The sequence below is a fragment of the Zerene cesonia genome, chromosome 18, assembly GCF_012273895.1.
Source record: "Zerene cesonia ecotype Mississippi chromosome 18, Zerene_cesonia_1.1, whole genome shotgun sequence".
Lineage (NCBI taxonomy): Eukaryota > Metazoa > Arthropoda > Insecta > Lepidoptera > Pieridae > Zerene > Zerene cesonia.
The window spans coordinates 432891-456571 of record NC_052119.1 but is presented as its reverse complement, the minus strand read 5'-3'; the positions used below and the strand labels follow the sequence as shown (position 1 = coordinate 456571).

At 34.3% G+C, this 23681-nt stretch overlaps 4 protein-coding genes across 8 annotated transcripts in view; 2 read left to right on the top strand and 2 right to left on the bottom strand.

The window, feature by feature from the left end:
- The window catches only part of LOC119833892 (protein Aster-B-like), a 27472-nt gene extending 18310 nt beyond the window's left edge, over positions 1-9162 (top strand). For 2 of the 3 annotated variants that reach the window (XM_038358112.1, XM_038358110.1), the window contains exons 9-18: positions 1133-1217; positions 1511-1589; positions 2236-2392; positions 2985-3092; positions 3749-3941; positions 4411-4536; positions 4997-5017; positions 5583-5751; positions 5928-6057; positions 6675-9162. In XM_038358112.1, coding sequence (XP_038214040.1) covers positions 1133-1217; positions 1511-1589; positions 2236-2392; positions 2985-3092; positions 3749-3941; positions 4411-4536; positions 4997-5017; positions 5583-5751; positions 5928-6057; positions 6675-6761 — 1155 coding nt within the window. In that variant the 3' untranslated portion in view covers positions 6762-9162. The remainder of the gene's footprint in view (positions 1-1132; positions 1218-1510; positions 1590-2235; positions 2393-2984; positions 3093-3748; positions 3942-4410; positions 4537-4996; positions 5018-5582; positions 5752-5927; positions 6058-6674) is intronic. The other variant, XM_038358113.1, reaches the window with a different exon arrangement.
- A 2714-nt stretch (positions 9163-11876) lies between these two features.
- LOC119833941 (ubiquitin-40S ribosomal protein S27a) lies at positions 11877-15356 on the bottom strand. Its single transcript, XM_038358185.1, has 4 exons — positions 15222-15356; positions 13514-13646; positions 13015-13210; positions 11877-12121 (listed from the first exon to the last, which is right to left on the bottom strand). Exons 2-4 carry the CDS (start codon positions 13636-13638, stop codon positions 11975-11977), a joined length of 468 nt encoding a protein of 155 aa, XP_038214113.1. The 5' UTR covers positions 13639-13646; positions 15222-15356; the 3' UTR covers positions 11877-11974.
- LOC119833940 (ribosome biogenesis protein NSA2 homolog) lies at positions 14023-15292 on the bottom strand. The gene is made up of 2 exons (XM_038358183.1): positions 15222-15292; positions 14023-14870 (listed from the first exon to the last, which is right to left on the bottom strand). Exon 2 carries the CDS (start codon positions 14848-14850, stop codon positions 14071-14073), a length of 780 nt encoding a protein of 259 aa, XP_038214111.1. The 5' UTR covers positions 14851-14870; positions 15222-15292; the 3' UTR covers positions 14023-14070.
- Positions 15357-15805: 449 nt separating the features above from the next.
- LOC119833740 (E3 ubiquitin-protein ligase Mdm2-like) lies at positions 15806-23540 on the top strand. 3 transcript variants are annotated; one of them, XM_038357902.1, is made up of 5 exons: positions 15806-16014; positions 16524-16586; positions 20230-20348; positions 20881-21072; positions 22514-23539. In XM_038357902.1, exons 1-5 carry the CDS (start codon positions 15987-15989, stop codon positions 23198-23200), a joined length of 1089 nt encoding a protein of 362 aa, XP_038213830.1. In that variant the 5' UTR covers positions 15806-15986; the 3' UTR covers positions 23201-23539. The 3 variants fall into 3 exon arrangements, with proteins under 3 accessions (XP_038213830.1, XP_038213831.1, XP_038213832.1); XM_038357903.1 differs by having other exon boundaries at positions 19364-20348; XM_038357904.1 differs by lacking the exons at positions 15806-16014; positions 16524-16586 and adding an exon at positions 18889-19174 and having other exon boundaries at positions 22514-23540.
- Positions 23541-23681: the final 141 nt, after the last annotated feature.

Below are 23681 nucleotides of genomic sequence, written 5' to 3'. Positions count from 1 at the left end.
CTCAAAGTAAATTATATCAAAAATTCAAGTTTTAATCTCAAATTCGCATTTACCCTACCCATTTTCTTGGACTAAGATTTGGTTTAATTAAAGATGTGTATGAGACGTGTAGCTTTAAAATGAGAAAGCCTTTAATAAAACGACAAAAATATATATAGATCTGGGTTTTCACGGTTCCATGCCCAAAGGAGACTAAATAACTCATAACTAACTACCCTATATTACTAAGATATCGCCGTCCGTCCATCTGTCACCAGGCTGTGATAGTTAGGCTGTTGAAATGTTAAAAGGTATTGCCGCTGTTACAACAAATATGTAATAATAAAAAAAATCGTAGTTAAGCAACGGTTGGCACGGTCATCTATTGGATGGGTTACCAATTTTTTTGCAGTTGCTATTTTGCTTACAGAGAGATTTTACTTATCCAATTGTTTATAATACATAAAATACGTAAACAAACTTACTTCAAATAGTGCCTTATTTTATTACAAGGTATTCATAAATCTTTTACTTTGAAACTTTTTGAAAAACGTGCATTATGCTATGTCGCCAACGTTTAACTAATTCAACAATAAAATGTGCTTGTCATGAAACGTTCTAATTGATTATTTGTTGTTATGACAGACGCTTTAAGACCCCCCACAAAATCTTTAATATCGAAATTCACCATGAAATTTGGCGAAACTTAATCTTTATATATATAAAATTCTCGTGTCACAGTTTTCGTTGCCATACTCCTCCGAAACGGCTTGACCGATTCCTCTGAAATTTGGTAAGCATATTGGGTAGGTCTGAGAATCGGCCAACATCTATTTTTTATCCCGATATTCCTACGGGATACGGACTTACGCGGGTGAAACCGCGGGGCGCAGCTAGTAATAAATAAAATCGCTTTATTGTAACAAGAGAACAATTTATAGAAACAAATAAATAATAGCTACCAAACTCCTCCGAAACGGCTGGACCGATTTTTATGAAATTTTGTGTGCATATTGCGTATGTCTGAGAATGGACCAACATCTATTTTTCATACCCCAAAACGATAAGAGTAAGGCAGAACAGCGTTTATCCAGTCGGCTAGTTTTTTAATAAGTCGACATGGGGAGACTAAGTCGAAAGTACAACATTTCAGGAGGCCGTCGACACGTCGTCCATGGACGCTGGGGGGACCGACTCGCGCGACGCTCGCGACGTGCGGGAGGTGTCCCCTGCACTGTGTAAGTATAACCTTATCACCGTCACTTAGTTATTGATATACACACCTAAAATATTCCAAAACACAAAACACTGTGGATCTACTGTCCTAACTGGATCTTATGAAATACATACATTTTTATATTAAATGCTAGGTAAATGTAGGTAAAAAAAAAAAAACATTTTTTTCTTTGAGGAATGTAAAAAATTAATATAAAAAAATTTAAAGGAAACCTAAAAGCTTTTGACAGGCTAGATGGAAGCTAGATTGGAGAAAGAGAGATAAAATATCATAGAAATTATCGCATGGTTGCAGTGACCAACGGCGATGCTGACGGCGACGCGCTTCCCACCGACATGTCCGACACCAGCGAGAGCGAGCCCGACCGGAACAGGTATATTACACATACACACACCCAAACAACAACACATGCACACACAAAAACTCGAGCACAAAAATACAAGCAGCTGCACACCACACACACATAAACCTGCAAACCGTGCGCACGTAAAAACACACACACGCAGACGCATTCACCTATAAACCATAATATACACACATGTTGTGTCCTTTAATATACGCTAACAAAAAACTTGACATAATATATGACATATAACGTGCGCATACGCATATAGAGACACGTAAATATAACAAAATGTGCACGGATTTTTGTATCCAACTTAGCACATAATAGTGCATTGTGACAGTTTTACTTTGTCCTTTTTTCAGTGCCCTTATGTATATTCGACGTTATTTATAACAGACAAAAAGTGGTGCTTTTGGTTCGCGAAATTTTCTGTTATTTTTATGTAAATAAATTATCATATCACCAAAATTCTAATAAATTGTCATATCATGTTCGTCATATATAAATAAATAAATTTTCTTTTATTATAAAACTATTTTTTTTCTCAATGTGGATAAAATTACACTTCTACCATTGATACGACATCTAGTTATGTATACCATAAAATTTATAGATTATGTCATTCTGAAGTGAAAAAACATATTTTTTTTCAAAACCCTATTCTCATCACCAGCGGTGAAGAGCACAAGTGCACATCACCGCACACCGGCAAGGTGCTGCTCAAGGAGGTGTTCCCCTTCAACATCGACCAGCTGTTCACCATGATATTCACGAATTCGCAGCTCAACCTGGAATTGCTCGCCGTTAGAGGGGCCACCGATTATGTCCAGGTATTTTCTTGTGTTTGATTTTACGCGAGTACTATACATTTTTTCTCACAAAAAATACTCCACATACCAACTGCGGAGAAATAGGTGGAGGTAGTTAACAAACAACAATTTTTGTATGACCTTCAAGACGTATAACATCTCAGTCTCCCCGTGACCACGCTCGCTGTGAAGTGTTCGAAACGTCGGGTTAATAATATAATGAATAAATCGCGTTTAAAATCCGTTAAAAAGTCTTTAATTTCTAAATATGTCCAGGTGTTTTGGGCTTTTTCTATTGGATTTGATTAGTGATATCGTGGCTGGATTGAAAATATATGTGTCAGGTTCTTTAAATATGTGAAATTATTGAATATCGTATCAGATAAGAGGGATTCTATTGTGTAATTTCAGTTGGTCATGTTAGAATTAAAGGGGTGGAAGGTCAATCATTAAAAGTGAGTTATCTTCTCAAAATTTTATAAGATCTTTGTGCAAAAAGTCACCATTCCTAATACAAAATACCTAGCCTTTCTCGAATGTATATATATACCACCTAACTTATTATATACAATATTTTTTCCCATTACTTGTATGTATCTGTTTCTTGTGTCAGTCACCATGGCAACCGGCGGGCGGGGTCAAGTGTCGCCAAGTGAGCTACACATTGGGACTTACGTCGGGGCCGATAGGGCCTAAGGAAGTGCACGTGAACGAGACCCAGGTGGGTGTCCTACACTAAACTACACTACACTACACTACGCTACACAACACTGCCGTCCCAAAATAAATTTTGATGAAATTTGCATACAAAAAGATTTGCCAATATGGCTGTTATCAAAACCCACATTTAAGTAAATAAACGAGTGATTGTTGTTATCATTATTTCACTAAATGTCACTACACTACACTAAACCATACACAACAAGGTACATTCAAACGTACACTCACACTTACTGAACGACACCTATTGACACATTCAAACTCAACAGTCACAATATACTTGGACAAAGGCGTAGGTGGGAAGTTTAATATATATGAATTTACTAATATTACATTTCCATGGGCAGATTAATTAGTGTTTTTCCCTCCCTTAATACAGTTACCAAATGAAAGGTCCTGACTTACTAGTCAGGCCCATTCATATAAAGTATAAAATACTATAATGTATACACTGACAAATTATAGTCACCAGCAAATTATTAAAAAAATCTAAAATCAAGATAAAAATGTTGGTTTTAGCTTACCTTTGATTGAATTGAATTAGCGGCATATATCACAATATGCCATTATTAAAGTCTTTAATGCTCGTGTAAAATGAAACAGAAGAAAAGACTGATAAATAAATCGTATTATTGTAATTTTTTTCCCTCACCGCAGATAATGAATAAATGCTCAAAGCCCGGCTACCTGTACTCGATCAACTGCTCGAGCGAGAACTCGGGCATCCCGTACGCGGACTACTTCAGCGTGGAGGCGCACTACTGCTTCGAGCGCGTACACGACACTACGACACGGCTCACCATATACGGATGGGTCAACTACAAGAAGAGCATGTGGCCTATGGTCAAAGGTACGGATGGTTTTTAGATTTTTTTTTTATTGTTTTCGTTAGGTGTTTATATGTTATTGGAAAGCGGTTTTATGGTGTTCAAATAAAATAATATTAACGCAACACAAAAACAATACTAAATAGGAGGTGTCTAAAACCCAAAAAATCCCACTAAAATAGGTTTAGTAATAAAACGCTATATAGAGGGCGTACCAATCGTATATTATCTATACACAAGAACCATAACATTACACTGCATTGTAATGTTCATTACCGTGTGCTAGACGACGTAGGGCGACATCTGTTAGTGGCTTTAACAGAGCCTATGTTTGCTTAGATCTTTAAAACTTCGCAACGAATTTTGATGTGTGTGTTTTTTTTAATACATAGATTTTTTCAAGAGGAAGATTAATTGCAGTCGTGATTCGCAAGTACCATAATAAAATTGATAGATATAAAAAATATTAACATTATAATAACATAATTACAGCATTCCTAGAGAAGAACACGATAAACGGCATGGAGGAGTTCAGCCGGCTGCTGGAGAGCCAGCTGCGCGCGCAGCTCGCGCCCGCCGCGCCCGCCGCGCGCGCGCGCCGCCGCCGCCGGCACGACGGTACGCGCACACGCACACACACACACACACTCCTTCTGACACACACACGCGCACAACACACTCACATGTTAGACACACGCGCGCGACACAAGCACACACACTCATCCTGAACCATACACGTACGTCACACTGAAACATGCTAACTATCACACACACACAGGACACCATAGACACTGATGCAGAAAGCTTGAATATATGAGACATTCTACATATACGCTTAAATACATCAATTTTTATTTTTTATTTATACTAGTAATCAAGACGCGCATTGTTAGTATCAATTAATTAAGGTGATAGCTGTACACAACATATAACAGAATCTTTGATAATCTAGTGATATCTTGAAAAGTCGTTAGGCATTTAAGTTAAGAATAATTTTGAATAATTAATGAAAACTTCCTATAATGTTTATAATGTAATGTGTTCTCAATGTACTGTTTACTTTCTACGCTGCATCCAGTAAAGTGTGAGGAGATATATGGTAAATACATTTTATTCTATATTTAACTGTAGAAGAATATAAAGTTGAATTTTTAAATGTCAAAGTGGAGGTATGGGAGTTGAGCACGCTTCGGCACGAATTGGGCCAGCTCGCACCGGGGTAACACACCCCCATTGAAAACCGGTGGCCCATATCCTTACCCTTCCGAGTCTATTCCTTTTTTCCAGTCGCCAATCCTTTACTCATCCATTACGGCATAAAAGCGGGCAGCGCATTCCCAAATTCACTCTCTCTGCAAATGTTCAAAGACGTTGGTGATCGTTAAGCACCAGCTCATTGGCCCGGTTGTAGCATAAAAAAATTTGGTCGTGTAGTCCGCTTTAGTTATTTTTCTATACAAGCTTTCCGCTTGCAGCTTAGCAGTCAAAAGAAAAAATAGGCATAACTATGAGATATTTCCCCGCGATAAAACATATCCTAGTATGTCAGTCTCTAGCTTCCTTTCTATCTCCGTTGCGACGTTGAAGAAGAACAAATAAACAAACACACTCTTATAATGTAGGTAAGGATATGATTTCGCTAGTACACAGTAGAATGTTTCCAGTGTCGCCGCCACTATGCCCCGCGCCAGTGGCCGCCGCGCCGCCCGCAGCCAGCCGGGCGCCGCGCTGGCTGCTAGTAGCGCTCGTGCTACTGCTGCTACTCAACGCACTGCTATATACGCAGCTGTACTACTACAAGACGGAGATCGATATGGACGAACTGCATACTAAGTGAGTGGGGAGGGGTTGCATTGTAAATAAAAAAAAATGTCTTTGTGATGCGAACGGATTCGAACCCGTGTCCTTCGACTTTAAAATATTATGGTCGTTTCCTTGTGGTGTTTGTGATGAATATTTTGTTACTTTTATATGTGAATAAAATCAAGATGAATTAATATTTTGTCCAGGCTGAGCGGCGTACGGTCAGCAGCGGCGGCGCAGTGGTCGGCGCAGCTCGCGCGGCACACGCTGCGCCAGCGCCGGCAGCTGCTCGCGTGGCGCGACGCGCTCGCCACCACGGTCGCGCACCTCGCTCAGGTGACTCCGCTCCCCCGCGCTCCCCCGCGCTCCCCCGCGCTCAGCGCGTACGGTCAGCAGCGGCGCCGCTACCACGATCCCCCTTATACACACCTTATACACTATAAATACAACTATTTCATACACACACACATTCACACACTTACACGTTTTGCAATGTTATTAGTTAATATAGTGGTGCGCGCGAGACCAGCAGACAAAAGTTGTTGTTCGTAGTTTTGTGGAAACCTTGAAGATCGACAGACGCTGTGAATTGTGTTTTGATGCTCCAGCGACGGTTAAACTGGTAAAGTAAATATATTATTTTGAAATGATAACTTCTTACGGTAAGATAAAATATAACTCATTGTTACGTAACGCTGTGTTACTGGTAACGCTGTGGTACGGGGTGTTAATTTCTTATTCTGAACTTTATTGCAACAAATTAAGGTGTTAAATTGAATGAATATTTTACGTTTTCACGATGATTTTTTCACAGCTTCTTAATGGTAATTGTGTATGATTATTTTCAGAATTAAAAAAAATTGTAATTGTAAAATTTATACTGATGCGGCTTCTTTGGACGATCTATTTAAAGTTATACAAAAATATGTATTTAACACTAAATACCTTTACAGACGGAGCAATCGCTCGCAAAGCTGTTAGAAACGATAAAACCGGTTCTGGAAAAATCGGAAACTGACGATCGGCACGGCGAGCTCTGAGCTGTTCCCGGCGGCGTCTGAGTGTCAGATTAACTTTGTTTGGTGAAAGTGGTGAAGTGATCAATGGGATATTTCTTGGGAGACAAGATATTTTCATTAGTATAATATAATCAATGTTTGATTTGGTTTGAGACTATATGTGAAACACATAAATACCATTGGCCTTTTATGTACATAAATCTGTATCTATACCGATTAAATAAAGCTGAAGAGTCGGTCTGTTTGAACGCGCTAATCTCAGAAACTATTGGACTTTATCAAAAGTTCTTTCACTATTTACCATGGGCGAAGCTGGGGCGGACCGCTAGTTTATAATAAATGTAATAACTGTTTAAATTTAATGGAAAATCCTATAGTAACACATGTTGAGTAATCTTGATGAAAAAATTATTTAAATAGCAAAATTTAGGATACTATTGGTCTAGCAACACCACGCAAAACATTAGAAAGTATTTGTGTATAGCGCACATAAATTTGTTGAAAGTATATGAGTATGTTACGTGTCAAATTTAAATATCTTATTAGTGTAACATAGTTATTTCATCGTTGTGTTTAAAATTGTAATCGTTGGAGATTAAACACATGTTTCATAATTGCAACTGGCAAGAAAACTGCCAATTAATGTTACGATTTTATTTCAGAAACATAAATTGTAAATAACATAATAATTTTAACAAAATAACTTACATTTGTTCATTTTGGAATTTACAAATAACATTAATTGTGGCAATCGATTAAATTTTGAAGTGATAACGTATTATGGAAGAGTAAACCGGTCCGTTACGTAACGCGTTACGACGCAAGTCTCTTCTATTTTTCTCACGCAAACGGTTAAATAAGTTTAAGTTATCACTTCTGTCGGCGTCCCGAGACGCATACGTTTTTTATACTGAGGCTTCACTTTTGTTATCTTTTTTAAAACATATTTTGATTTATTTAAACGCAAATAGCTTACTGCTTGTTGAGTATTTGGCGGTTTCTAAATTATTAGTGCATTCTTTTATCGGTTAGAGAAGTGTGGTTTAGTTGTGTAAGAGTTAATTTACTCTGTTGTTTTGAGAGTGGTGTGAAAAATAAAATTTCGTTAGATCATAATTAATGTGTACTTATGTTTCTAAATTTAATTTTTTTACTCAAACAATTTAGTGATATTTCCATAAATAACGGTAACGATTGATTTGCGAAAATTCGTAGATTATGGAAAAGAAAACCTTCAATTAAAAGGTTCTATGAAGCAGGCGTGGTGGGAACCCCTATCAAGACGTCTTAAAGCAGTACTAACTCGAGTGTAGATTGACAGTAGACGAGGTCGTCTACCTACATAGCGCTGTCATTTTTCCACACTGGAATTAGTACTGCTTCAAGAAATCTTGCTAATCCCGCTGATATTAGTTTTGAGATTCACATTGAAATATATAAATAAGAAAAATGCGTTAATTGAATATGAACGCGTGATAGATAACGTAAATTTACGAAATATGCATCACAATATTTTTGTAGATAATAATATTGACTTTAATAAATATTATTGCATTATGGAGTCACACATAATACTTCGTAAACGTCCCAAATAAATTATGCTAACACTAACATGTGTAAATAAAAAGGGTACAATATAGGAATAATGTTATGTGGCCAAAAATCTGTTCTTGGGGATGTTCCATTTTTTTTTTTTTCACTTCTAAACTTGGAATTTACTAACAAAATTTGGATATTTATTTTGTGAATCACATTTTATATTATAATTTTGTTTGCAGGGTACTTGCGGGTACTTAATTTGAAATTATAAGACATATAATTTTCATATTTTAAATAAGCGATATCTCCTCCCAGGTACTTCGGTGACCGTTTTTGTAAAAAATAATTATTATTCTGTAATAATTACGTTAATGCCAAATCAACTTAGTACTATTCCTTTCTGTGGCTTTTTTTACACTTTGTGTATAATTATTTATTTCTGTTGTAATTAGATGTCAATGTAAAATGGAATCACGGTTAGGTGTCATTAAACAACATTATATTTTAAGTTTTAAGTTAAGCTTTTTATATTTTGAGTAATCTTTCGTGTAAAATGTGTATAATGAATGTCATTTAAATGCTGGTAACATTAATGTCAAATCGTAGTTGACCTCAAAATCTATATTACGTTTTCCTAATAGATTAAATTATATTAAATGTGTAAATTATAACTGTATTATGTTGTTAAAATCGTGTAGTGAAATATAAATTTAATAAGAGATAAAAAAAAAATATATTTCTAAAATTGTTCGATGTATTAGATCTCCTCTGATGAATATTTTGGTGCTGTTAATTTTTAAATTTGTGGGAGCTTGCGTTTTATTCTCTGATCCTATTCTGTTGGTGGAATTGTACTGAAACAATCGATTGGTTGTGGGTCCGTATTATTTTATATATTTATATATTTGTTTTGGTTTAAGAAGTATATTTTGTACTAAAAGATTTTACCAAAAAAAAATTGCACCGTATTACTATCATAAAATCTATATTATATCTAACATCTATTTTTAGTCGCATTTGCAACTTATAGAAAATGTCCTTTATTTTTCCACTCTTAAACGGTTTTAGTAGTTACTGGGACCCTAACAATGCTTAGCAATTATTAGTTATTATCTGTTTAATATAGATTAAATTAGAATTTAATGTGGGATCTAAGGGTAATGTTGTTAAAAGTAAAGAAATAGGGCCATTTATATCCTGTACAAAGAATTAATATAATTGTGTAGATGGTATCCGATTGTAGCAACATTCCATTATGAATCTGATGATATCGATGTGCAATATAACCTAATTATGTATAAAATGAAGAATTATATATCTACAAAATATTCATTATATACCTAGTAGCCAATATTATATGTTACGTATATATTTATTTACAAATCACCAAATTGAAACAAAGGTAGATGTTTTTGAATTCCTAATATTTTAAACTTCGATTATCTATCGATTATAGTAGTTATAAATTTAGCACACATCTTCAATAAATTATATTTTATTTCTTTTTCATAAGTCAGTTAATAACGTTCTTAGCAAATAATTCAATCAAACAATTTCCGTCAAGTAGGTAGAATGTTAATCGAATTATAAATCAGAAAATATAGAAATAACATGTAAAACTCGACATTTTAGAATCCATAGACAATTCCTATTAGCTTATGTCGGTCGATATGGATCTTGCCAAATCTGATGTACATTGAGATTGCACAAAAATTCACCCGAGTAATTTTAGTTTTAAGTTAGACAATTATTATATTCTCAGTATTGATTAAATATTTTATTGAATTATTGCGTTTTATTTAACCCGCTGATTCTCATTGCTTGTCAATCCAGAATTCGAAATGTTTTTCATGATTATAAAATATAATCAAAATTTGAAGTAGACTTGTGAACCTTGTTCATTAATTTTGGTAAGTTTTATTGGTTATATTTTCAAAATGTAAATAAATAGCTTATTTTACTCGGGAATGATATCTATATAATGGTGTGAAATTTTCGGTGAAATAAAAGATCCGTTTCAAATATTGGCGCGCCGTGCACGATTCTCCCGCACTTTCTATCCGCATGCCGCCAGCCGTCAGTCTATATAGTTATATTGCAGCATTGAGCGAACAATTTTTATAATCTAAATGAAATGCTTTATTTTTGGGCTTTCTAAAAGCAAAAGAATTGAAATCGATTACCTATTACTACTGAAGTAATATGTTTAGGCATAACATACAAAAAAAAATTGTAAATATACAAATGGCGCTTTTATGTTGGGAAAGACAGCGACATTCGTATTTACTTCAAGATCAATTATATTCACCTATTCTTAAAGTAGTACAATTGGGTGATATTATGGCAGCATAAACAACAACATACAACTTCGTTCATTAACACTACAGCCACAATGCTAGAAATAAAACAAAATTATTGAGAATTTGATTTATTTCAGGAAAATAAATAAGTAATTCGTTCTTCGTTGATCCGCCACATCTTCGCTCTTGAATAATATGTTCTTATACTCACCGATATTTAAAACCCTGATAGCTAATAGTGACTTTATTCTTTAACATATTATTTATGTTTATAGAAGGGTGTATAGGTATTGGAACACGAGATTTATTGACTCTATTATCATGCGACGTCACGGTTTAATTATAGAAAATAATTTTGTTGTTCCGTTACATTTTAATGTATCAAAAATTAATGCGATAATTTGTAAGTATGATATTAAGGGTTACTTTTTTGTCAGTTTTCAATCTCATATTATGTGTGTCCTTTTGCAACAGAACAGATGAGAAATACAAAGAGAGAGTATCTTAATGTATTGGTCTGAATTGAATATTATGGATATATGAAATTTACTATTATAGTTTTTGATATAACGTGTTTTTAACCATTACGGTAATTTTTTTTATTTAGATAAATTACCAGAATTTCCATTGGATAGTCTAAATCTTAAGCTTAAGTACTACCATAAAGAAGCAATGATATATTATTAAAAACCATTGTTAATAATAAATAACCTAGGAGATACTACTCTCATCGCCTAGATTATTTCCTTCAGGAGATATGAATGTAGGATGTAGCTTTAAGCCATAACTAGACATTACATCACAAAGTCCACAAACACAACTGTCAAATATTTGCCACATTCACACGCAATGCAGAGGTCATAAGGATTTGTATGTCTTTGTAATGGCAACTGGTTCTTATTTGATACGGAAAATTTTCGATTAATTAAAAGGAATTAACTTTTTAAATTCTAGTATTGGATTTTAGCAGTAATATATAGATATTTAAACTGAAAATGGTTTTAAACCTCATGAGAAGCCTTTGTCCTTGCTTGTTTGCTAGTTACCTGATTTTTTAAACTTACATACAATACTAAATTTTAACTAATGAAATCCAATTTACTACTATAAATATAATCTGCTAATAAAAAAATCTCACACCCTGGATCCGCTCTTGCCGAGATACTACAATACTAATGAAACAATCAAACATGTCTACTAACATCCAATACATCCAAAACCAAAGCAAAACCAACCAATCAACAATCAGAACCAATCACCAGCAGAACACACCATCGGAGAAAATAAAAGACACATACACTCTGACACTGTGTCAAGATTTATTCAAATCCATCATACACAGCAGTCGGAGCACCACCTCACATTGTCTTACATCTAGTGGGTATGTTGGGGTGTTCATTTGTCATCATCCTTGAAGACCATGGTGCTGTGGCACTTGCCGCAGTAGTGTCTGTCCTCCATGACGGCCATGAACACTCCGGCGCCGCACTGCTCGCCGGTGCACTCGCGACGCAAGCGGTGGATCTTGCCATTCTCGTCCACCTGGAAGTTATGTATTTGGCTCATTAGTGCTTTTGTTGTATGAAAATATTTCATACTTCATACTTCAATTGTATGTGCAGTATATATAATATGCTAATAAAAATACTGTAAGGAAACAGTTATTTACGTACGTACTTGAGTACGTTTCTGTACTTGATCTGCAATAATTATATGAGCTTTTACTTAAATTCTTAGCTCCATTGTACCTTACAAGTTTTCCAAAAATAAATAAGAGAATTATTATATATAGAATTGTAAATTAGTGGGTATACTCATTCAAGGCGATCTTACAAAGCACACAACAATAATACAAAAGTATGAGTGATTCATCACCCTCCTTCCATTTCAAGCAAATCTGAACAAGTCTGTCCTTAACATATAAAATAAGAATAAAAGGACATGTTCAAACAAGTTAAAGGGCCGTTAAATATTTATTTTTCCTGTACCAGCATTCCAAACTCAGGTCATAACATGTTAGGCATTTGCAAATTCTAAGTTGTAAATGAAATCACTTATCATTGTTATGCTATATAAATTAAAACTTGTTTGGGTGGAGTTAACAAAATATGTTTTTAACAAGAACAAATCAGTATTCAAACTATTCTACAAATGTAGTAATTCTATTTGTATGTAGTTGTTATATATTGTGAAATTAACTGTAAGAACTTGGAACCTGATTATACCATTGCTGTTAATTATTAAAATAAATCACTTTAAACAACACAGTTAGTAATGTTACTGAATATTTTTGGATAGTTAAATGTAATTTTTAGTTTAAATATTATGTTTTTCTACATGTATTTGTGTGAATCATTAGAATTATGTAGGTAGTATAAATTAAATAGTAAGAAAAACTATGTTAAAAGGATTTAAGTCTAAGATTCTTGTCGTACCTTGTAGAACCTAAGTACAGCTAGCTTGACCTTCTTCTTCTTGTGCTTAATCTTCTTGGGTGTGGAGTAATTCTTCTTCTTGCGTTTCTTGGCACCACCACGCAGCCTCAGCACCAGGTGGAGTGTGGACTCCTTCTGGATGTTGTAGTCCGAGAGTGTTCTGCCATCTTCTAACTGCTTGCCGGCAAAGATCAATCTAGTATGAGGTAATATTTGTATTATGTTTGTTGTATAATTGCATATATGATAGATATTGTAATTTTTTTAAGTTTATGACAGTGTATCTAAAAAAATTAGTTTATACTTACAACTACACATTTTTTAAGAAAATTTTCATATAATTAATAAATCAATTTTAATCTAGTTGACTTGTGACTATAGAGTATTTTTAGGTATAACAAGGAAGTATTTATAGTAATTTCTTAACATACCAGCTTTCTGATCAAAAAATTGTTTACAACAATAATTTTTTGAACTATAATAAACAACATATTTTTACCTCTGTTGATCAGGAGGGATTCCCTCCTTATCTTGGATTTTGGCTTTGACATTTTCGATAGTGTCAGAGGGTTCCACCTCAAGGGTGATGGTTTTCCCCGTTAGGGTCTTTACGAAGATCTGCATCTTGGCTCCTGTCAAAAAATTTGCAACATTGTAAATGCTGAAATTTTTATATGTATTGTAAAATGTAATGTTAGTTAAATATGCTTTACCTTCTAGGTAATTTTTAAAACCACAATGATTAAATCGTGTGGAAAATGGGTCAAATGAGTGTCTAAATACTTAATTAAATTCAAAAAAGAGATATATTAATGTTAATTGTTATATTCTTAGTTTCTGTAAATAATTGGTCTCTTCTTCATTCTTCTTCAGTAAATGCAGAATTCTGTTCTGTTTGTTAATTACATAATCTTCTTAAATTATGTTAGAAAAAAATGCCTGTTTGCAAATAACCCAACACACTATAAAATAACTAAGACAATATGTGGGATAAAATAAAACATTATGCTCTGTTGAATTTTTATTACAAGAGAATAACAATTCATACAATAAATTTTAAACCAATAGAATAGCATTGATAACACCATCATTCTCTGGATTGTTGGTAACTTGAGCGTACTTCCCCCAAACAACCTTGCCCGCCTGCGTCACCAGACCAAGCTCAGAAATGTTGACTTCAATAACTGTTCCCTTTGTTATGACTCCAAGACTTGTGTACATCTGTGAACTTGGATTCTTTTTAACCCCGATAATAGGTAAACAGAATGTAGCTTTTAACTCTGGATGTGTTACATGGGCCTTTTTGAACCTAAGTGCCATTGGTCGAATAAACCTCTCGAACTTGGGCGGTTTCCGTGTGAAATTCTCACCGACAAATGTGACTTTAGTGACCATGCGTTTCCACGCTTTCCTCTTTGATTTACCAGACTTAAGGACTTTGAATACTTCCGCATCGGCTTGCGCTCTTACTTTCGGTATTGGTACGTCCCATTTACCCGCTTTTTCCTTTCTTTTCTGTTTGATCATGTTAGATAGAACCTTAGCACGGTTCTGGACATCTCTGTCAAGAAGATATACGGGTAACGCACCTTCTCCAACTTTTTCGGTATTTTGTCGTACATTTTTCTCTTCGTGCGCTTTGATCTTCTTTTTCATCTGTATCTTTTCATTGCGCCGCTCTTTGTTATAAATCTTAGCCTTGATACCACGAAGTTTGCGCGCCTTCTCTGCCCTCTTGTGAGGTTCACGGGCCTCTCGTTTTCGCTTGCGCTCTTCATAATCAAGCCTTCTACCATATAACTTTTGATGGCGTTCAATATATTCGTTCTGCGGCATTGTGGTTGCTTTATCGGCAACTACAACAACAAATTGTCACCTTATCAATAGTTATGGTGAAATTTTGAGTCAACGTGTTATAACCTCTCAATTAAGTACTTCACTTTATTGGTCATAAAATTAACAATAAAAACGGCAACCGAATTAGTATTCTTACTAAATTGATGAATTCGTAATGCTAGTAGACAAACTTCGATAGTAATCCTTAGAAATGCTGGGACACGTGCCACTGTTTTCAACAACTTTCAAGTTCTAAATAAGGTTTTAAATTATATTATTTAAATTCGTACATTAGATAAACCTCACGACACAATATTTTATAATAATTTTCACGATAAAATGCAATAACTGATAATAACATACAAACTCACCTTATGCCGACACCATGCCACAAGGAAAAGGAAATTTTTGAACAACTACAGACTATAGAGTAACAACGTACAGACTTATGAATGTCAACAGATTATATATATTGGTTTCCTTGTAGGGTGTATAATCAAATATATAGACTCTAATATTTTATTAATCAGAACTATTACACTCTTTGTTTTTTGTTACCTACAATAATTTTTTTACTATTTCTATACACAGTGGGTTGCCTGGAAGAGATCACTCTTTAGTGATAAGGTCGCCTTCTGTGCTGGTCTAGTTTTAAGTTTTTATTTTTAAGGTTTATTTGTATACCAGTACAATAAAGAGTTAAATAAAATAATAAAAATAAAATAATTTAACTCCAATACTACTAGAACGATTTTACAAATCTACTAAGGTGTATACTACGGGCTTAATCTATTATCTTGAGTTAATGTCATTTTATTTAATTTCTTCATTATTTTATTTTTTACACAGAGGAGATTTAATTAAAATTATTTATTATTTATTACACAAGATGAATACCTACATAAGTTTAATAAATACCAACAAACCTAATGCATAATGTTTACTGGCAATACCTAATCAGTTGACAGTTGGGCGAAGTGAACACTGAACTAAGGCTTTTTGTCTTTGGTTCGATTTTATGGCTTTCTTTTCCTTCATCGTATCAAAAACGAGTTCAAACGAGTCTTTTCTTCATACGTTGTTGTAGTTTACTTTCCTGGAGTTAAATTACTCCTTATAATTCGAGTTTTCATATTATGAATATAACAGCGTCCTACTCTTCAGGTATTATTGTGTTTAATATACTATGTGTTGTTTTGTTCATAGGTTACGTGAATTCCGTAGTATATTTTGAAGGCCGAAGTTCGTTCATTATTTATTTTATGTGTTGTTCATTGCGTGGTGATACTGTGATGCATACTCAAGAAGTAATGTATTTCTCCAAAAACTAATAACACTTGAGTAAAAATAAAACTTTTATTATGCCAAAATTTAATGCTATTTTGATTGGTAAGTTAAAATACATAGGACATAAAACAGCGGGAACTTTGATAGTGTTCACCAACCAAGATATTGAAACATTAAGTAATTAATTTGATGGTTCAGCTTAACTAGCATTGATGGACTGGAATGTTCATTAATAAAACTTATAAAATTTTACAAAACTTCTAAGATTTTTTTTTAAATTCAGTGTTACTCAATTTGTACTTCATTCGGAACCATATAAAAGTATAGAAAAAAGTTAAAGTAACATCGATTGTTATTTTTTTAATAATTGTTCATTTTCCTTATAGAACCTTCATGGAGCAGGCGTTGTTCAACAGAGACCATTTTCAGTATTCAAGGAAAAGAAACTGGTATGTATTGTTTTATTGTTTTATACTTATAGTAGATTTTATGCATGTTTAAATGAACAAATTTATTTATTTATGCATGTTTTTGGTTATTGTGTAGTTAGTATGTATGCTATTACACCTTTTTATGTAATATAATACATACATATATGTATGGAATCTAGAGTCATTTTTACAAATCAATAAATTGTGAACCGTAATGCATTACATACTCTCCTGTAAGATACAATGACTAAAAAAATATGTCATCTGTATATTTGTATTTAGTTCTTATAGAATATGTATTAGTCACAAATCAATATTAATACAGACACAATACTTGCCAGAGACAATTTAAAACGACGATAAAAAATATATATCAAGGCAGGCATGTGGCATTCCTTGTTTTATAGTGCAAAAAACTGCTATTATTGTAAGATTTTAGTCATATATATAGATGATAAGATTATGATTGAAATTTGTAATAAGTGAAATATTTTGGAGTTAAAAGAAAACTATTCATGTTAATATTAAATATTGTTCTATTCATAAAATTCATACATTACTTATTAAGGCATTTAGTGTTACATGATATATAAGCTTTTTAATTGTGCTTAAGTTCTTCTTCTAACATATCTTCCGTAAAAACAATTCTTTTCTGTATATTATCTATGCCTATACAATGTTAGTTACCATACTCCTCCCAAATGGCATGACCGATTCTCATAAAACTTTGTGTGCATATCATATTTTTCATGCCCCTAAATGGTAGGAGTAAGTAGTAAGGCGTTTGCCGGGTCGGCTAGTATTTTGTATGTTATGTATATTTTCATGAGATTCCAGCTGCATGTATAATTTTTTGTTTTTATTGTATACACTTAATTATTAGTTACTAACTACGCCATGCGGTTTCTTAGTTTATATAGCTCATGTCTTATTCTGATGAATAAGCTATATTATTGTAAAGTTTCATTTGAATCCATTCAGTAGATTTTACGTGAAAGAGAAAGAACCATCCAGCCATGCTTATAAACTGTTGTGCTTATAATGTTAGTATGATAAGCATTATTAACTTATTTGTGCTTAAATTTTTTTGGAAAAATTACAATAAAATGCTTATATATTATTATGATAATAGTTTATTATGTACTACTAAAACTTTCAAGTAGTATATTCAAATTAATACTTGCATATGCTTCATACATTAAGCAATATTCAATATTCAATATTAAAAAAAATGGTCTTATAATCTACTTGATAATTAAAATCTATTGTGTTAAGAATTTTATTAGAACAAAGACATTGTACTATCAATAGGAGTAATCTAATTTAGACTATGTCTGTTGTTCTAGGAATTTTTTCACCATGATAAGTTAAAACAAAATGTATAAGTTTTGCATTCTCCTATTGTTAGTACAATTATTTATATGTATGTGTCAGTGGTGTTATTATACTATAATTTGTTCTTTTAATTAAAAAAAAATAAAAAATCTGCAAAATAAGGTTGAGAGGTGTGTAATTCGGTAGAATCGGTAGAATTATACCTCTTTTTACCAATTTAAATGCTTCCTAAATATTGAAAACAGGTTTTTAAGAATCCAATTCATTATTATCTCTGACATTGAACTTACTATGTAAGTTGTGACCTTGAGAACATATCGTAGCTCCTACGTCATGGCTTCACATTTTGTATACATCACGTTTTCGGAATAGCTTCTCATTGCTACCGTTCTACTGGACTGCTTCTATAGACAAGCTTTTTGTATAATATAACGCTTCCGAAAAAGCTTCTTGTCACGAATGTACACCTGGAAATTTGCCATTCTAAACAACATTTTTGATAAGGCTTCCGAATGCGACTGTACAACTGAATAGAACAGGAAAATAAACAGATTTTAGAGTGTAGGAAGCGTGTTTGTACATTCGTCGCGTCATTCGTGAGTCAGGCGAACTTGCAGACCTGTTGGGACTTGTCTCATACAAGGCATTGCACCGGACACTGCAATGCGCGTTTGAAACGCTTTGCTGTTAGGTATGGTGGAGCTATTAGCCAATTTTGGACGAGTCTAATTGAATGTAAATGCTACAGGACACGAACGCTTTGGTACTTACCTACTAGCTCGATTCGAGTTATATTTGTATCACCACGATCTTATATCCCGTGCTTTTAAAGTAATTTTGTAAGGATTGTGAATTAGATTTATTGCCTCATTTTTTTTTCATTTCTTATAATTTTATAGGGCTTGAACCTTCAACTAACATATGTTGCTATTTTTCGTTTCATTTTGTACATTTAAAAAAGATACGCTTCGAATTGAGAACCCACTTTCGTTTTGGGAACATCAATTAATAGCATAATAGTTCATAGCTGGATAATATTAATGTAAACAAACTCTTATTGCGAGCCGAGCTACCACTAAACAGAGTCCGTTACGTAACGTCTACAACTAGCTTGAAACACATTGTTTGGGAAATCCCCATTTATGCCGTCAACTTCTCGGCAAACTATTTAGTCTAGAAAACATGGCATACAATATTGTTCAACACTAGACGCTTGCATCGGCTTGGCTAGAAAAAAACATGGCACTTTATAAATATGGAGCTTTCTACTGGTACAAGAATTTTTAAAGTGATTCTCTAGTTTTTCCTCTTCATAATATTTGTTTTTACATATTATCAGAGTCCATAGACTAACTTTTATCACGCATTGGTAAGTGTTTATTTTTAAAACGCGTAAATAACTTCGCGGTGGCGTCACTCTCATTATGTGCAAGTACTAACATGTCTGATACTGTTGTCAGATTGACATGGTGCGCGGGATGCAGCCAGGATGGAATCTGAAGATCGATTTAGTTATTAAGGATATCATTTAGCTTGATGCTTTGTTGATATATTGAATTTTGTTCAAGTTACATTTGTAAAATCTATTTATGTTTAGGCGTTTTATATCTGGATTGACATGTTTCAGTAAATCAACAAAATCATAATATAAAGCTTCGCTCTGCATCACATATCATCGTGCTGTTGAAATATTTATTGCGATTTAGATAATTTTAAAGTAATTGTTGATATATCTTAAACAGGTAATTGTTAGATATGGTTGTGCATAAATCTATTTATTCGTAATATGAAAATAAATAGATGATTTTTTATGATGTATTGTTTTGTGTGTTATCAAAAAATGTGTTTGATATCTGATTTGCGCATGACCATCGTATGCGGTTTTTTGTTGTTGTTTTTATTAATGACATTTGTTATTTAATTACTTAGTTTTAGTTTGGTAAGTAGCGTGCTCTAATGTTTGTAATTTTAACTTGTATTTGTTTGGTTTGTGCATGAAATGTAATACATTTGGCGTTTAAAAAAATAACAGAAAAAAAAGAGACGAGTAAAGAGAAAAAAAATAAGGGACATGAAGCAAACGTAAAAAAAAAGTTAAAACTTCTACCAAAATCGAGTAAAAAAAGATTAAGATATCTGAGGTTGAAAAAAAGAACAATATTAAGAGTAAAAAAAAGTATCTATATCGTTATATAAAAAGGGGACATTCGAGCAGCAAAAGCGGCAGCCGCCAGCCCGGAGACATAGACAATTCGCCGTGGCACCGTGGCACCATAGACAACCGGTGTTGCCCATAAGCAAATGTTCAGTGTGTTGATATTTGTAGATTTTGTGCGCGACACCAGCGACACTGAGCTCGGCAGCGATGCGGAGCGCGAGTTTGAGCCCGTGACCGAGTCGGAGGACGACGGGCCCGTTGGCGGGGACACGTCTGGACACAGCGACGTGAGTGTTACAACTTAGTAGAGCTATTAAACCACACAGAAAATTCCGACACAGGCCGAAATGTTTCATATCTGTAGCTAATTGTCTCAATCGATGTCGTGGGGTGCCTGACACCGAAATTCGATTCACCCAAGTGGGATCATGGATGGCCTAGAGGTCAGGCGTTGACACGGTACGGCAAAAGACGCTGGTTCGATTCCCGCCTCATGATATATTTTTTCTATTCTTTAGATACTTTTGGCTTATTGATTAATTTCTAGAATGTCATCACGGAAAGCCTTTGCATAAAGTTATGCGGGATCTATATCCGAATAAAAGTCTAAACATTGATTGGAACTATAACATTGATTTATTCAACTGGGCTCATTTTTAGAAGTGCTTTTGAATTGTTGTGTCACCGTACTAAAGTTTCAATCCATGGTTTTAAATCTTTCATTTTCACGATATTTTATAAAAGAGAAGAACGTAATTAGTAATTAAATACTTTCTGCACCACACCATTCACTCAATATATCACCCCCTCACGTTTCAGAACGAAATAATAACGACGAAAGTGATCGAAGTGTCCGTCGGCGACGATGGCGAGTTACAGTTCGCCGACTCGGAGCAGACGGACTCTGACGGGAGCGACAGCGAGATGGATCTGTACGACTACTGGTTGTGCGCACAGTGCCGCGCCGAGAACAACAACCCGCTGTACAGATACTGCGAGAAGTGTTTCAAGGTTTGTTTTTGTTGGTAGCGTGTGGAATGTTCTGGAAGGTTCAAGAGAAGCGTGTAGAAAAAATCATGTATGGTTTTTGGAGGAAGTGCTTCAAGGTTTTTGGTTGGTAGTGTTGGAAATGTTCTGAAAGGTCCAAGCTAGGATTGAGATAGAAATCCATCAATCCACCATCGAGTTGCTGGAAAAAGTTATTTCTATATTTCTTCTAAAGGCAGTAATAATCAGGTGAGGTATATGAAGACCATTCCAAAATCTAAACAATTTCTAGGGTCAATAGAGTAGCATAATTTATTTGAAAAGGAGAATTGACAAACGATGAATGGCAACCTGTTCGTGTGCTATGGTTTTCATATCACTCGAACAGGTGGAACATTCCAGAAATCTGCTTATAGACAGGTTTGACGGTAGTAAAGATAAAATCAATCTTACCCATACAAAGAACAACAAGGGTACCTATGTTCTTTAACTGGCTATCAGGTAGAATGTTCGAGATGATCAGTGTAAGCCTAGTACGACAATCCAAAGACTAGAAGACCCAGAGTTGAGCCTTGTTCTTCGAAGAATGTTAGGCCCATAAGCTTCATTGGTGACAGTATCAAATTCGTTAAAGAGATTCAGGATGAAAAATAAAAATCCAGTCTCATGGTGCATGTTTCCAATGAACTCTTCACCAACTCAACCGATTTTGATAAAATTTGGCATTTTATGTGCAATTTGGTCCAACTTAAGATATAGAATAGCTTTTATTTCGATTAATTATCCCAATAATTTATTATCTTAACATTTTCAATTATTACTCAGCCACAGCAACACGTGTCCGGGTATGCTAGTAGGTAATAAAATTAGGTGTTGGGAATATATTAATTTCTTCACTCTGAAAATACTGAATGAAGAAATTTCCAGAAAGACCGCTCCTAGATATAAAATTTTAATAGTTTAACTACTTTTAATCAAAGGATGGAGAACACTTATAACGTTAATGGATGGTTAATCTATAGCGTTTTTAAAGAAGTTAAACTTGTACGAATGCAATTGTTTTAAGATTAGCACAATTCCAAACTTAAATGGATGCACTGGAGTATAAGTTGTCCATAAATACTTTTCAGGGAAGAAAAATACATAATTCAACAAAATCACATCAAAAGTTTAATATTGACCTAAGAATCCCAATATTTATGCATAAAATATTATAAAACTCACTATTTTAACACTATTCCATAATTATTCATGTAATGTTTTTGGTTTTTATATATTGCCTTACCTTTCCTTTATTATATATTTTAAATAAATTCATATAGCGTTAAAGTTTATAATTACATTATTTTATTTCTGTATTGATTATTTATTGTTATATATCATTGCATCTTATTTCTCATGGATACATCGATCATTCTTCACCTTATTCCACCACCTTACTAAACTTACAACCTATGTATTCTAGGTACGTAAAAACTTCTTCCCGCCGAGACCGAAGCGAAAACCGCGACGTAACAAACGACTAGACACAGACTTGCAAACGTTCTCCCAGGAATCCGGGTTATCCGCGAAAACCGTTCCGGATTCTGATATTATACCAGATAAGGAACACTTACCTGACCCACAGTCGATAACGGATTCCTATCCGATACTGGACACCGACGTGGCGGATCCGGAACGGTTCACGCGAACGCTATCCCAAGACTCCGGCGTGGAGTCGGCTTTTAACAGCCAAGAATCGTGCCAAGAACGGGTCAAGAGTGATATTCCAAATGTGATATTAGGTAGGCGGAAACGGCGCGCGGATTCCGTCGACTGTAACAACAAGCGGATCCGTACCGACTATACGGATTCCGAATCCGACGCGTCGGATGCCGATGTCCAACCCATAATCAAAATGGTCAGCGATCCCGCGCTGACTATAGACAATAATGTATTATCGGATGATGTTTTACTGAAAGAGAAATTGGAGGTTAAAGACGACATGTGTATAGTCTGTTTCACAGAGCCCAAGTCCGGCGTATTTGTTCACGGGCGAATAGCGCACATATGTTGTTGTTATAAATGCGCTGTTAAAGTTTGGGCCAAAGCGAAGCGGTGCCCCGTGTGCAACTGTAAAGTTAGCAATGTGCTGAAGGCGGTCGTTATGTAGTGTTTTCTGTTTCGATAATAGCACCATCTGTTGATTGAATTAATGCTCCCTCTATTTTCGCTTTAGTCAAGAAATAACTACAGAATATAAACAATGTTATCGCAAGGCATGCATAGAGAGCTTTAATTGTTAAAATATGTTAATGTTTATTATGATTGTCACATACATACAAGTCAAATAATTTCATAACGTTATTAGCAATTATTTTATTTGACTTAAATAATTTAGTTTTGATCCCGTGATCATGGGTGGCCGAATGGTCAGGTGTCGCCACGGATCGGCGAAAGACGCGGGTTCGAATCCCGCCTCATGACTCTTTTTTTTAGTTTTTATAAATGTTTCTAATATTTATAAGCATTTTTGGCTTAAATGCTATTTAACTAAAAATTAATTTAATACCAATTTTATTCAATCAACAGATGAAAGTTTTCTATTGTACGATAATTTGTCGGCTTTTTTCCCATTCATTAAAATCACAAAA